At 45.1% G+C, this 15,276-nt stretch overlaps 1 protein-coding gene across 2 annotated transcripts in view; it reads left to right on the top strand.

The window, feature by feature from the left end:
* MTMR2 (myotubularin related protein 2) overlaps nucleotides 1-11,606 on the top strand; it is a 46,652-nt gene extending 35,046 nt beyond the window's left edge. For both annotated transcript variants that reach the window (XM_088456735.1, XM_088456736.1), the window contains exon 15: nucleotides 6,250-11,606. In XM_088456735.1, coding sequence (XP_088312861.1) covers nucleotides 6,250-6,399 — 150 coding nt within the window. In that variant the 3' untranslated portion in view covers nucleotides 6,400-11,606. The remainder of the gene's footprint in view (nucleotides 1-6,249) is intronic.
* The last annotated feature ends 3,670 nt before the right edge of the window (nucleotides 11,607-15,276 follow it).

The following is a 15,276-nucleotide window of genomic DNA, read 5'->3' as shown; positions in this document are numbered from 1 at the left end:
TTCACATTCTTTGCTTAAGCACAATGGCGAGCAGCAGAACTCTGTGGTAGATCGGGCTTTCTCACACCCCTCATTTTTCATCTTTCTGTACTATATGGTATATCTCTATAGTGATTGGTCCATTTACAGGACTTGATTTTGTTATCATTATATCTAGAGATTTTCTTATCATATGTTTAGCTTGCTAAAGTGATATCATTATATCTCTCCAATTGTATGAACATTTGATTATATACCTTTGAAACTCAACGACCTGGGTGTATCCAATACTGTATAGTATTGTGTATTTTTTGTGAATTTGTGTTGTATTGTCTTTCTTATATTTAGCTGCTTTCACAGGGATATTTTTCTCCCTTACACCCTTTACTATATCATCTTTCTCCCATAATGTTTAGTTTGTGTTTGTAATGCAAGTCCATTTTTTAGTCTGAATTTAAATAAAAGTTATATTTTATTACATGCAGATTAGCTATAAGAGTACTCCATCATAGAGTCTTGGATTCGGTCTTTGGACTTTTCACCCTTCTACTTTTCTGCATTTATTTACTCTGAGTAGCACCACCACAACTCCTACATACATACATATATGTGTCTATAGGAATATCATGGAGATAGCCTTTTTCAACTTCTGATTGATAACAATATATACTTTGCTGCTTACTCTTAATATTATGGTGATATTGTTACCTGTGCGGTGAGTTTCTTCCCTTCCCCTTCCTATTTCCTATATTTGAATATCATCTGGGGAGACAGAAGACTCGGACCTCTCTCACTCTGACTCCGTCTCAGGAGAAGAGGAGCCACCCTCTAAACTAAATATACCTACTCTTGTGAGAGCTGTTAAAACTATTTTTTACAAATAGAAGAGGATGAATCCACTCCTAAGAAAAAATACGCACAATTTAAACGACAAAAGGTAGTTTTACCAGAGTTTCCTCACTCTGACCAGCTATCTGATCACATGAGTGAAGCTTGGAATTTACCCGGTAAAAGGTTTCAAATTCCCAAACTGTTCAGTTCCTTTTACCCTCTTCCAGCTACTGATTGTATTAAATGGGAAGTTCCCCCAGCAGTGGATTCTCATGAAACACATCTGGTTAAAAATGCCACCTTACCCATACATACTGCAACCTCCTTGAAGGAGACTACAGATGGACGTATAGAAGCTTGTCATTAATCCATATACTCTCTTACAGGAGCTATTACTCGTCCTGCTAGGGCTACGGGCTAAGTGGCAAAAGCCATTGAGAGTTGGGAAGAGGCCTGGGAAGAGACATTTCCCCCTGATGCTTCGAGCGAACAGCTGTCCTTCATATCTCACATTAGAGATGCAGCCTCCTACTTAGGTGAAGCAGCTATGAATACAGCTCTCCTGGCCTCCATGATATCTGCCACTCCAGTAGTGGCCTGCCGTATTGTTAGGCTACGTTCCTGGAAAGCAGATTCAGACTCCAAACGGACTCTGGAGTCTCTGCCTTATTCTGGAGACATCCTATTTGGTCCAGAATTAGATAAAATTGTGACTACTTTGGCAGCTTCCAAGACGGCGTTCCTGCCCTCTGCATATAATACAAAGCCTCGGACATCATCCTTTCGGTCCTTTCCCCCTCAAGGAAAAGCCAAGGGTCAGTCCTTTCCACGACAGCAGACATCAACCAAGGCCTCCAAGCCTAGGGCCAAACAGGCCTGGGCTACTAGAATTCCACCTGCCAAGTCTGAGGATAAGCCTACAGGCTGATGGGGCTGGCCTCTCCCTGGGGGCTCCTAGGGTGGGAGGGTGACTTCACCATCAAATCACATCAGATGCCTGGGTAAGGGAACTGGTCTCCTATGGACATGCCCTCTCATTCCTGAGGCGACCCCACCCCCCACCCAGCAGTTCTTTTACACAGGACCTCCATCGGACCCAACCAAGGCCCTGCTGCTCCAAATTGCCATTCAGTCTTTACTGAATTCATTAGTAATAATTTGGGTCCCCTCCTCACAACGGGGCAAGGGCTGCTATTCTACCCTTTTCTTAGTTCAGAAGCCCAATGGGTCTCATCGCCTATCCTCAACTTCACATCTCTGAACAAGTTTATCAGGGTGCCCAGGTTTTGTGTGGAGACCCTCCGTTTCATTATATTAGCTATGGAGCATGGGATTTTATGGTATTTCTAGACATTCAGGATGTCAACCTACATGTACCTATAGCGCCTTCTCATCAACATCTATCTCCGGTTTGCTATACTGCAGCAACATTACCAATTTCAGGCTCTGTCGTTCGGCCTTTCCACGGCGCCCCGAGTCTTTACTAAGATCATGGCAGTTATGGCTGTCTCTCTTCGTCATCAAGGGATCAGACTGCTCCCATACTTGGACGATCTCTTGCTGTTGGCCAGCTCCCCATAGACTATTCACCGTAAATCTACAGGTAACCATTGCCTTTCTTCAAATGCATGGTTGGCTGATCAACTGGGAAAAAAAATCTTCCCTAGCACCCTCTCAAAGGATGGTACATTTGGGAGCCCTCCTGGTCTCTCTAGTTCAGAGAATCTTTCTAACTGCAGACAAGATTTCAGCAGTCCAGCACAGACTATGCAGACTGCTCCACAATCGCGGAGTGTCAATTCACTCTGCAATGCAGACCTTGGGATCAATGGTATCCACCTTCGACATGGTGGAGTACGCCCATCCTGATCCTCTCCAGGTGGAACTGACTACCCCATCTGTTCAAATCCCAGACAATGAGCCTCCCCCCAGAGGTTTGCCTGTCCCTAGCCTGGTGGCTACAGACTTCCCATTTGAACAAGGGTCATCCCTTTTGGATCCCGGACTGGGCTCTCTTTACCACGGATGCAAGTCTCTGAGGGTGGGGCGCAGTAAACGGCCAGCACTCCTTCCAAGGCTGATGGTTACCAGTCGAGGCAGTGTTACCAATCAACATCCTGGAACTTCGAGCCATCTACAGAGCTCTCACTCTGGCTCAGAATATTCTGAAAAACAGGCCAGTACAAGTACAGTCCGACAACACCACGGCTGTGGCCTACCTCAATCTCCAACTGGACACTCAGAATGTCAGCAATGACAGAAGTGTTCCGCATTCTCACATGGGCCGAACACAATCTCCCAGCCATCTCTGCAGTGTTCATCCCGGGGATTTTCAATTGGGAAGCGGATTTCCTCAGCCGTCAATACATGCATGCAGGAGAATGGTCTCTACATCCAGAAGTCTTTCAGTTTCTAGTGAACAAATGGAGTCTTCCGGAAGTGGATCTCATGGCCTCAAGATACAACAACAACTTCTCAATTTATGGAGCCTGATCACAGGACCCTGACGCGGCCTTCATAAACACATTGTCTGTGAAATGGAACTTCCATTTGGCATATCTCTTCCCTCTAATATCCCTACTTCTTTGAGTGCTTCAAAAGTTCAGACAGGAGGGGGCACAGTCCTGTTCATAGCTCCAGCTTGGCCGAGACGTCATTGGTACTCCGATCTTCAAAGGCTCTCCATAGACTTTCCTCTTCAACTTCCTCTACAGGTAGACCTGTTGTCTCAGGGTCCATGTCTACATCCGGATATAGCCCGTCTCTTTAATGGCTTGACTCTTGAGACATCCCTTCTAACGGCTAAGGTTTCTCTAGCTCTGTGGTCCAGACCATGCTCAGAGCACGTAAACTGGCCTCAGCCAGCATTTACCACAGAATATGGCATACATATTTCAAATGGTGTGCTCCAAGAAACTATGACCCGCAAGTCTTTAAGGTTTCTCAAATTCTTGCCTTTCTTCAGGCTGGACTGGGTCTAGGCCTCTGCCTAGCATCTCTGAAAGTACAAGTCTCTGCTTTGTCGATCTGATTTCAGCACAGTATTGCTCCTCTACCGGATGTTCACACCTTCCTGCAAGGTGTTCTACGTATATAAACTATCTTTGTCCCTCCTGTGGCTCCATGGGATTTGGTGGTGCTCCAAGCACTTCAGGAGCCTTCATTCGAACCCCTGGAATCAGTGGATGTCAAGTGGCTCACTGCGAAGACTGTTTCTTTTGGCTATAGAATCTGCCCATAGGGTATCTGATTTAGGTGTGCTTTCCTGTCACTCCCCATCTCTAATTTTTCATACGGACAGGGCTGTTCTTCAAACGCGCCCTGTCTTCCTTTCCAAGGTGATTTCTCGTTTCCACCTTTAATGAGGAAATTGTGGTTCCGGCATTTAATTCACTAGACCTCTCGGCAGGTGAGGCCTCTTTAGATGTGGTCAGTGCTCTGAAGATCTACGTGCACTGCACTACTTCCATCAGGAAATCGGACTCCCTCTTTGTCCTATATGGTTTCCACAAGAAGGGATGGCCACCTAAAGGTGCCCACACACATAACGACATTTTACACGATTTGGCCGATTTCGACGAATCGTGACGACGAATCGGGTAAAAAAAAGTACAAATCGTGTGTTTATACTCACGAGCTCGATGCCGATGCGCGTCCCCGCTCGTCGTACATCGCATCTTCTGATCTGCCGTGCTGTAGGGCAGATTAGCCAATCTGGGATACAATGCATTGGCTGCAAGATAGATCTTTAGTCAGATTGGACATTTTTAACTCCAAATCATGATCACGACGGCAAGGGAGCTCCCGTGAAAGCTCATGAGGAAATTGGCCATAAAATCGTATCGTGAGGACATCGGTATGTGTGTGGGCACCTTAACAAATAGACGCTGGCCAGATGGATTTGCGTGAGTATCTCAGACTTACATGCAGACTGACCTTCCTGTGCCTGCTACAGTATCTGCTCATTCTTCTCGCTCTGTGGGTCCCTCGTGGGCAGCCCGCCAAGGCGAGTCTGCCGAACTACTATGCAAGGCAGCCACCTGGGTCTTCTGTCCACATCTTTGTTAGTTTCTGCACCTTTGATACATTTGCCTCTCAGAATGCTTCCTTTGGACGCCGGGTTCTCCTCTCAGCTCAGGAGCATCCCCGCCCTTGAACAACTGCTTTGGGATATCCCCATTGTCTCCCTGTGGAGCCCTATGGACCCTGAAGAAGAAAAGGAGAGTTATGGTAAAACTTACCCTTGTTCACTTTTTCTTCCACTCTTTCTGACGCACCTGGCTTCTATGGGTTTCTTCTCTTGGTCACTTGTTTCGTTTTCTGTGTGATTCTTTAGTGTACCAGTCTTCCTTCTCTCCTATCCTGCTCCTGCCTTGGGCTTGTTAACAAAACTGAGTTGCCTTCAGGCTGTGGGCGGGGTATAGGGGGAAGGACCGGTGCATCCTGGGATAGAAAAAAGCTTTGCTGTTGGTGTCCAGTCCTCCAAGTACCACCTACACCCCATTGTCTCCCTGTGGACCCTAAGGACTTCGAAGAAAGAGAGTTAACAAGGGTATGTTTTACCATAACTCTCCTTATATGATACATGCATTACTTATGTTACACTCCTAGATCACTCTCTGAACAATGGACAAGTCTTCAACTATGCAGCTTCAGTACAGTTTTTTTTTTTTTTCCTGTTTTTCAACAGACGTCTATTGTTTCCAAATAGAGAACAACCCAGCCTTGCTGAGTCAGGGGTGATACTGACTTTGCGTGCGGCTGCCTACAGACTTAAGATGCGATAATTAAGCCATAATCTGTCCGTCTGTTAGTATTTGTTTGCTTTCATGCATCCCGGTCGCACCCCACCCCCTTTTTTTTTTTTTTTGCGTTTTATGCTTCAGCCACCATCATTAGTATCTAGACCGGCACCAACCCCATGCTGGGTTAAAAGGTTTAATCTGAAACAAGCATCCCATCTACGTATGAACATCTAAATTAAGCACAGAAATCTGGGTACATGCCCAGAACACTCCTATGATACTCCCAACAGACGCAGCCACTCAGTGCATATTGATATTTGCCGCCCAGAAACGCCTACTTTAGGTTAGTCTCTGTTCGCTTGAGAACCGACACAGTCGCAACTAATTACTACTTCGGGTGCATTGGGCAGTGCATGCGCACCCCCATACGTTCAGATTCAGAAACATGCGCAGTCAGCTCAAATTCACTGTTAATTAAGATCCGTCCGACTAGCAATCAGGCCCTAAATGTGCTGCTCTGCCAGTCCTGGCAGCTTTAACTCCTGATGTTTGAAGCTGGAGAGGACTCAGTACATTTCTATCAACTCCACTCAAAATTGTCACCCTGCTCCACAGCCCCGTGTTCACTTCTGCATTGTCCCAATTATGAACCTGTCTCTAACACTGGACTGATTTATACACCTTTTTCTCATAGGACGCTATCAACAGCCGCTGTAAGGATTTACTTGCCAAGCGCTCTGAGCTACAGAAGAAATTGGAGGAACTTCAGCAGGAGCTGAACAATCGTTCCCTATCCTCGGAGAGGGGAGGGTCCGTGCCGTCTGTCACTCAGACGGTTGTTTAACTCCTAATGATAGTCGTATGGTATTTAATTTAATAATGTCTGAAGTCTTGCACAATGTGGTGAATTTAACCGGCTGGTGTTGATAAACAAACCACGGAAGATTAGATTGCAATTGGGGAAAAAAAACAACAAATATAGAGGTCAATCCAATTACCCCAGAAAGCGAGTCAGCGCAGCAACAGCCGCCCTTTTACTGCAGCCTGAATTCGCTCAAAGCTCCTCGCAGCCACATAGAGAATAGAGCGAATTCGGGCTGAGAGCCGAGTGCGAGATGCAGTTAATTAGATTGATCCCTAAAAATGATGCAGTGTAACACAATAATAACACTACTGATTGCAGACGCATACTCACTGGCTGTTCTAGTGCCACCCATATGTTCAGACCTTAGAGTATTGATCTATTGAGGTCTGAGCATATAAATGTACACGGCACTGTCTTTAATTATTATATAGATAATGGTGGATTGATCCATTCATTTTTTTTGTCTTTTCTGAGCGGGAATGCAGACCAGTACCGAATGCCGTCCTCCTCGTGATCAGTATACAGTACCACTGTATCACTATATCCAGGATGGTAATACAGACCAGTACCGAATGCCGTCCTCCTTGTGATCAGTATACTGTATCACTATATCCAGGATGGTAATACAGACCAGTACCGAATGCTGTCCTCCTCGTGATCAGTATACTGTATCACTATATCCAGGATGGTAATACAGACCAGTACCGAATGCTGTCCTCCTCGTGATCAGTATACTGTATCACTATATCCAGGATGGTAATACAGACCAGTACCGAATGCTGTCCTCCTCGTGATCAGTATACTGTATCACTATATCCAGGATGGTAATATAGACCAGTACCGAATGCCGTCCTCCTCGTGATCAGTATACAGTATCACTATATCCAGGATGGTAATATAGACCAGTACCGAATGCCGTCGTCCTTGTGATCAGTATACAGTATCACTATATCCAGGATGGTAATATAGACCAGTACCGAATGCCGTCGTCCTTGTGATCAGTATACAGTATCACTACATCCAGGATGGTGATACAGACCTGTACCGAATGCCGTCGTCCTTGTGATCAGTATACAGTATCACGATATCCAGGATGGTGATACAGACCTGTACCGAATGCCGTCGTCCTTGTGATCAGTATACAGTATCACGATATCCAGGATGGTAATACAGACCAGTACCGAATGCCGTCCTCCTTGTGATCAGTATACTGTATCACGATATCCAGGATGGTAATACAGACCAGTACCGAATGCCGTCCTCCTTGTGATCAGTATACAGTATCACGATATCCAGGATGGTAATACAGATGGCTCCATAACAGCCAGTGAGAACTTCCTATTCACATTGTTGTGTTTTGCTGCTGTTTAAGTGTTAAATGTTCACTTAGACATTAATGGTGTTTAAAAATAATTTTGTTCAAGTAAAGTCGTGAAAATCTAGACCTTAGAACATCTGTCCATCCAATAGGCATCTAGTTCTTACTATGCACAAGCACTACAGGAGTGTTGAGAGTGCGTCATATTTGGAATAAGTATTGGATATGAAATGGTTCTGTGTCACTTTATAAGATGAACCTAATGCCCCCCCTCCCCCCACCCATGGTGTGCCATCTGTAATACGGCAATCAAAATGCAATTTCAAACTGTCAATGCACAATGAGATCTATACCTAAGTGTATTTCTTTAGTTAAAACCGGGCATAATTATATTAATAACTAACGCTTGCACGTCACTGGTGGCACCATGCTGGTTACCTGCATAGCTGGATAGATTTAATAGCGCTGCTGGTGCTGTGGTCAAAAAACCGTGTCTGTGCATTTGTGGGCAATAATTGCCACATAACAGTGCTCGTTATCCCTATAGGGGAGGTGGATTATTCACTTGTTTAGTCACTGTCTGTTTTCGTGACCTGCATCTGCTGGTGTAATAGGGTGCCATTCACTGGGTTTGGTATATTTTGTCGACATGAGAATGTCGACATGGTTGCAATGTAGTCATGCTTGGAATGCTAGTATTCATCGTGTTGATGCCGATGAAATGTCACCTGGAATGGCGACAAAACGTCCCTGTGTTCTAGTAGTGACTTACCTGGTCCAGGAGGTCCGGTGGGGTCTTCAGGATGACTTCCAGCGGCAAGTATGACTAACCCCTAAACCTCCCTTTAGTGCCTGACCACCCCTACTCGACCGTGGCCTAACCCTTACCCTCCCCCTCCACTGCTGGTCTGTGCAGAATGTTGACATTTTGATTACATCTCCCATTCACCCTCCAGCACCGGATCCCATTACCTGGTTATTGCCATATATTTCAGTAGCTCCCATAAAGCACTTTTATTTTCTCAAAGATGGCTTCCATTTTAAAATACAAAAGAAGGATAAGTATGCAGTATTCGTAAAACCAAACCAAAGACCCCTCCACTCATTTTGAGATCTAGGTAACAATGTATAAGAGATGTATCTCCAGGTGCGGTTTAGTCGGCCTATATTTCCGCAGCATTGATTGACTCTCATAGATTTAATTTTACTCCTGACATTGCTGCAACCAATAGAAAGCTTGGGGAGAACACTAGTTGACTAGGATTTAATAATGCCTATAGGGTTATAGGTGAATCCCTGTTTTAATACAGATTTAAAAAAAAATGTAATAGAAAGAAAAAGAAGCTTGCTGAACTATAAGAACAAACAAAATATATCTTCGGTGTCGACGTTGGACCAGTATGGAGTTATAGAACTTTTCTATGGTTTGGGGGAATACATCCCCTGCACAATGTCCTGATGATTAAATCTTCTTACTCAACAAATTATTTATTGATCAAGAAAAAAATACTTAAGAAAGTCTCTAACAGTAGTCTGCATTGTCTGCGCCATTGATATATTTTGTTTGTTAGTAATATATACTGTACATGTGGGCTGATATAACCACACAAATGTGGCACCCCAGACCCAACACTCAAGAATAATCCAGTCATATAACTATGGGGCAGGTAAACGCATTTGGACCATTACTATCGGCCCATTTGTGCACCTCTCCAATGTTTTGGGGTCTCTGCATGCACAGGACCTGTTCTGCGATCTCGCTCGCAGAGCCCCCCCCCAAGCTGCAGTATGATTGACATGCTGCGGCGTTTGAGGGGGTGGAGCTGGCAACTGTGTCCAGAGACTGGTGCGTGTTGCCCCCTTTTCCTGGGAGGGACGAGAACAGGGTCTGCGTCTGTGGATGTTGATTGCCTAGCCTCGCAAGTGACCAGGACGCGGTCAGGCTGTGATAAGCTTCCGCAGCCTGGCCAAAGGAGCAACCATTGTGACTGATGGTTGCGATGGTGATCTCAGGCTGCGACCTTGGTATCGCAGATGCAGCAAGGAGGTGTCGGTTTCCTACAGACGCCACCTGCTGCTTTAGCATTTTTAGATGGACGGTATTGCACAGCCGCTTTTGTGCGAATCTGCAATTCCGTTCATCTCTAAATAAGGCCCAAAGTCCAAAAGTGATCCACAGGCTTGATCTAGGCCTTGGGATCAGCTAGAAGTAAAATGACACCGCCTACTCGGAATGGGAAGCAGAAGTCTCCAGCAATGGGGAGAGCACTGGATGTCGGCCATCTTTTCTGGGCTCAATCAAAGGAAATTCTACAGAAGTCATTTAAGAATTGCACTGATGTCAGCACAATAATTGTACTAGTGTCTTAATAATTGTACTAGTGTCTTAGTCATGTTTTTATGGCGCTTCATCCCTTTTGTGTTACATGAACTGTTGAACGGAGTATAATACTTAACTACATGAACTGTTATTATCGAACCAAATAACGTTAACTTTTTACTGTATGTATTTATTTTTTGGGAATTTAATTACAGACAAGGCTAGCATCTATTTATTTAGTGCTGCTGCAGTATAACTGCAATGTTTACACTACTTAGACTGGAGGTTGTACAGCAACGATGGCCAGTTGGGCTCCCTTGCGCCTTCCTGTTTTATGGTCCGCTTTGTTTGTTACGGCTTGTAACGCTCGTTTAGAATGGCTGCTGTTATGTTGATTACAGATCTGTGCTTTGTTTTTTTTTTTTCTTCTAACTTATTACTGAGATTAAGGATAACGTGTGGCCCCTTTTGCAGTCTATAGGCCCTCTGAAGGGTATCACATTGCCTGTCACTGTTATACAGTAATGGAGTGATGTGCAGGACTTGTGGCTGAACACGAGGTCAGTGCAGCATTACTGTAAAATAAAATGGAGTGTGTCACTGTAAATAATCACATGGGCGAATCGTTTCTCAGAGTATTGAAGACCTCCATGTATATCACTGGATTGAGTCTTCCGTGTGTACGTTTGTAAACTACTTGTCTTCTCATAAAACTATTTAAGTACTATAAAATATCTAATTAAGATTTTCATAGTTTATTGTGTATTGAAGGAGCTGAGTTTCACCTGATGCTAATTACGCAGTGTACAAAATATGTAAATACAAGGACAGACAATGGAATCTTTGTTCCAGAAGCTGTAACGGTCTGTGTGGTTCACACTGCATTACATGTGAGACAGACCAGCACAAGATGCCAGATTTTACTGGTATTAGTGGTACGTCATGGCAATATGGGCAGGGAGCGCTCTCGGGTGCTCAGATGCCGCAACCAAGCAAAGCGATGGAATGACGGACTGTGTCATAACTGCCAAGAGATACTGGTCATTTTGGAACAGGTGGAACGTGTCTCATAGGTTAATTAACAAACATGCAGGCACATTGCTGTGACGTTAGCGTAAACTGGACAAGTCCTAACAAACAGGAAGTCTTCATATTACATTTCTTTACAGCCTGTATCACAGCAAACCTAAAAGAATAGATCCTGAATTACAAAATCAAATATTTATTATGTAGATATTTAATCTGATTTAATAAATAAGTGCCGAGCAATTCCTAGTATATACCAGAGTACAATCTCTGAACAGATCTTGTATGTCTATGACTGTGTTGGAGAATTGAGATTTGTCACAAGTACTAAACATGTGTGATCATCAAATAACACTATGCAGCTTTGTAATGGCAAAACTTGCTAAATGATTACTGAAATACTGTGACTGCTGTAATCTTCCAAGTGCCTACTACTGTGTTGTTCCCTGGACACTTGTACAGCATGTGTACGTTACTTACACCACTGTACGACTCGTGTGGTTCTGAAGAGTCTTAATAAAGTACCTACCACCAATCAGTTGTGCTTCTTTCTTTCCAAAATGGTCCATCCTGGGTGCGTTTGGTCTATTTACTTCCAACAGCAAAATAAAACAAACGATTATTTCTTCTTGTTTTTTTTGTTTTGTTTTTTTAATAGCGAGCACAGAAGCAAAGTATGCTGGGTATATAAAGGCATTACTTCTAGTGATGGATACATGGGAAGAGCTTGTGACCATATAGGAAGTACTATATACAGAATAGATTATTTTTTTCCCTTCCCCTATACACATCAAACTTTTGTTCAGATAACATTTTTGAAGAGCACAATTTTATACCATAAGAAAACAATATAGATGGCCATTAGGTATTTTATGACACCTTGTACATAGTGATATTCAGTTTCTGCTGATGACTGTGTAATACTGCATGTACGCCAGCACTCCGCAGCGATTAACACCAGTTTTCCCTTGCATCCCATAGAGTAACTTGGTTACATTTAAACGTTTTTTTTTTCTTTTTTTTTTTTTTTTAGCCTTAAGGTGGTCTCCAGGTTTCACATCAACCAGTTTCTACACTGTTGCAACTGCAACTCACTCACTTCTGGCTCTTTAAAATCGTCCCCGTTACCGAAAACATGAACATTGTAAATCTTCGCTAAACCTCCCACATTCCATAGAACTATCATATTGCTTAAACAGACACTACAAAGAATGAAGGTCAGTAGTCTAGAGCAGCTGCACCTGAAATTTATTCTCAGCTGGAACACCACCCCCCCACAAATATTAGTGCATCATTATTGATAGATGCAAATTGAGGCAGTGTACAATGTATCACATATTAGATACTGAAAAGTCCCCAAAAATAATGGAAGCCGTACTGGAGATAAACCATAGCTTATGTAACTCTGGTCTAGAGGAGCTACTAGTATGAAAGAATTCTGCGCATTAACCCCCCCCCCCCCCCCAAAAAAAAAAAAAAGGTTGATCAGATGATACAAAGTATACGCATCATACATTTGTCTATATGAGCAGGTTCCCTCTATTAGGAGTGTATAATAAAAAGAGACTTATGTCTTAAGTCCATTTCTTCGAACTCCATAGAGGACACAGGGACTATGCTGGGGTATAGGCTGGCAAGTGGAGCCGGGCACCAAACAGTTAATTTCTTCAGAAATGTGCAGCCCAGATTCCTTATACCCCACCCCCAGGTAGGCCAGTCAAGTTAGCAAGCCTAAGGCAGGAGCGGGAAGAAAGAGAAGGAAGACCGGCACAAACATCCAAAGAGACAGGGAAACAAAAAAACGAGAGCCAGTCAGGTGAGTCAGGGTGGACGCCCTGTGTCCCCTATGGAGTTTGAAGAAAAGGACTAAACAGGTCCTTTTCTTCATCACAGTCCATAGGGGACATGGACTACGCTGGGGATGTCCCAAGGCAAACCCACTAAGGAAGGGGATGCTCCTGAGTTGCACTGAGTACCCGTCGCCCAAAGGCCGCATCCGCGGAGGCATCAAACGCATAAAAGCGGAAGACCACGTGGCCGCCTTGCAAAGCTGCGCCGCAGAGAGACCAACCAATCTTGAGGAATGAGCAGTCACTACGGCTGGGGCCGGAAGGTCGGCCACCACGTAGGTGTGGCGGATGATTAAGCGGAGCCAGCTGACTAAGGTCTCTGCATCGTAGCCGGCCAGCCATGCTTGTAAAAACCAGAGAGAATGAAAATGTAATCCAACTTCCGGATATCCCTGGTACAATCAACATAAATGCGGAGAGCCCTTACAACATCCAAAGATGCCTCGATCCTCTGGAGACTGAAAAGCCGGGACCACAATCTCCTGATTGATGTGGAATCTGGAAACCCCCTTCAGAAGGTAACCTAGTTGAGTCTGATGAATGACACGGTCCGAGTGAAAGACCAGAAAAAGAGCAACACGACAGTGCGCTCAAGTCTGACACTCTCTGAGCCAAAGCAATAGCCAGAAGGAAAATAGTCTTCCACGTGAGCCAATGAAGACCCACCGATTCCAAAGTGTCACAACTCCCGGGTGGATAGTGGATGCAACCCGTATTTGGGGATTGGCGTGACCTATTTCTGAGACACGAGTCTAATGTGCCGGCAGTATTCACCAGGGACCCCCGCAAGAAGGTATGGACTAGGCTGCATCCGACACACAGATCGCGGCCCTCAGGATAGGTTCCCCTATACAGGTACTGGTAAATTCTGGATGGAGTGGAAAGAACCTTCAGCGTAGTCAACATTCTGGGTCAAAACCAAACTGACAAGACCCTGTACCAAGGAGCAGACATATGTGGGTCACAGAGGATAGCCGAGTTCAGAACCAGATATCCACGCGGTTAAAACCTCTGGAAGAATACCAGGAGTAGTAAGCGTCAAATCCGATGATAAACTTTGGCAGAAGGATTCCGCGCATTCAACATGGTGCGAATGACTGACCGCGAAAAACCTTCAGCTCTCAAGATGGATGTCAAGAGCCACTCCGTCAAAGCGAGGCAAGTCAGATCCGGGTGGAAGCACAGGCCCTGAGACAAAAGATCTGGCCATGGAGGAAGACACAGCGGGGCGTCGATGGAGAGGCTTAGAAGATCGGCGTACCAAGCCCTCCGCGGACAATTTGGAGCCACCATAATCACTGTGCCGCCTTCCAACTTAAACTTGCAGAGAATCCTCGACAAGTGAGATCGGAGGGAAGATGTACATGAGATTGAAAGTCCACCAGAAAAGCCCCTGGGTCTCTGGTGCGAGATCCGTACTTTGGTATCTTGTGGTTGAAAAAAGATGCCATCAGATCGACTTCCTGCAGGCCCCAGCGATGACCTAAAAGCTGAAAGACGTCTGGATGAATGGCCCACTCACTGGAGTGAACGTTTTGATGACTTAGAAAGTCTGCTTCCCAATTCTGGACCACTAGAAAGAAAACTGCCGACAGAGCTGGAACATGATGCTCCGCCCAACCGAGTATGCGATTGACCTCTTTCATGGAGCCGTGACTGAGTTCCTCCCTGGTGGTTTATGTAAGCGATGGCTGTCTCGTCTGACTGTACCTGGACTTGGTGATGCTGAAGGAATTGCTGAGTCTGACCGAGGGCTCTGAAGACTGCTCGAAGTTCCAGGACATTGCTCGGGAGTCTGCTCTCTTGAGCCATCCATCGATCCTGGAAGGACTGCTGGCAGGTAACCGCTCCCCACCCGCGAAGACTGGCATCCATGGTGAGAAGGACTCAGTTCAGAATCCAGAAGGGGTGAACCTTGTCCAAGTGGGAGCTCTGGAGCCACAACGCAAGGGAGAGACGAATCTCTCGAGACAGGACACTTGTCTGCAGCTTGATCTGGAGATGGGATCTGCTCCAATGAGCAGAATCTCCACCTGGAGAAGGCCGGGAGTGAAACTGGGTGGACTCCTCCATGTCGAAGGTGGAGACCAGAAATCCCAGGATCGGCATGCAGGTGTGAATTGACACCCGGCGATATAGTAAGAACCCTCAAATTCTGTCCTTCAAATGTGTTTCTCCCAGTGGACTTCTTCCTATTAATGACCCACCTGTGCGACTGTAGAAGATCTACTGTGAGGCAAATGTGCTCCATGAGCATATCTGTAGATCTGGCTAGGATAAGAATATCGTCCAGGTAAGGAAGAATTCTGATACCCTTCTGCCACAAGTGAGCTGCCATGACC

The sequence above is a fragment of the Taudactylus pleione genome, unplaced genomic scaffold (genome assembly GCF_031769625.1).
Source record: "Taudactylus pleione unplaced genomic scaffold, aTauple2 ptg000711l, whole genome shotgun sequence".
In the NCBI taxonomy this organism is placed as follows: Eukaryota; Metazoa; Chordata; class Amphibia; order Anura; family Myobatrachidae; genus Taudactylus; species Taudactylus pleione.
This window is presented reverse-complemented; position numbering and strand designations above follow the sequence as displayed.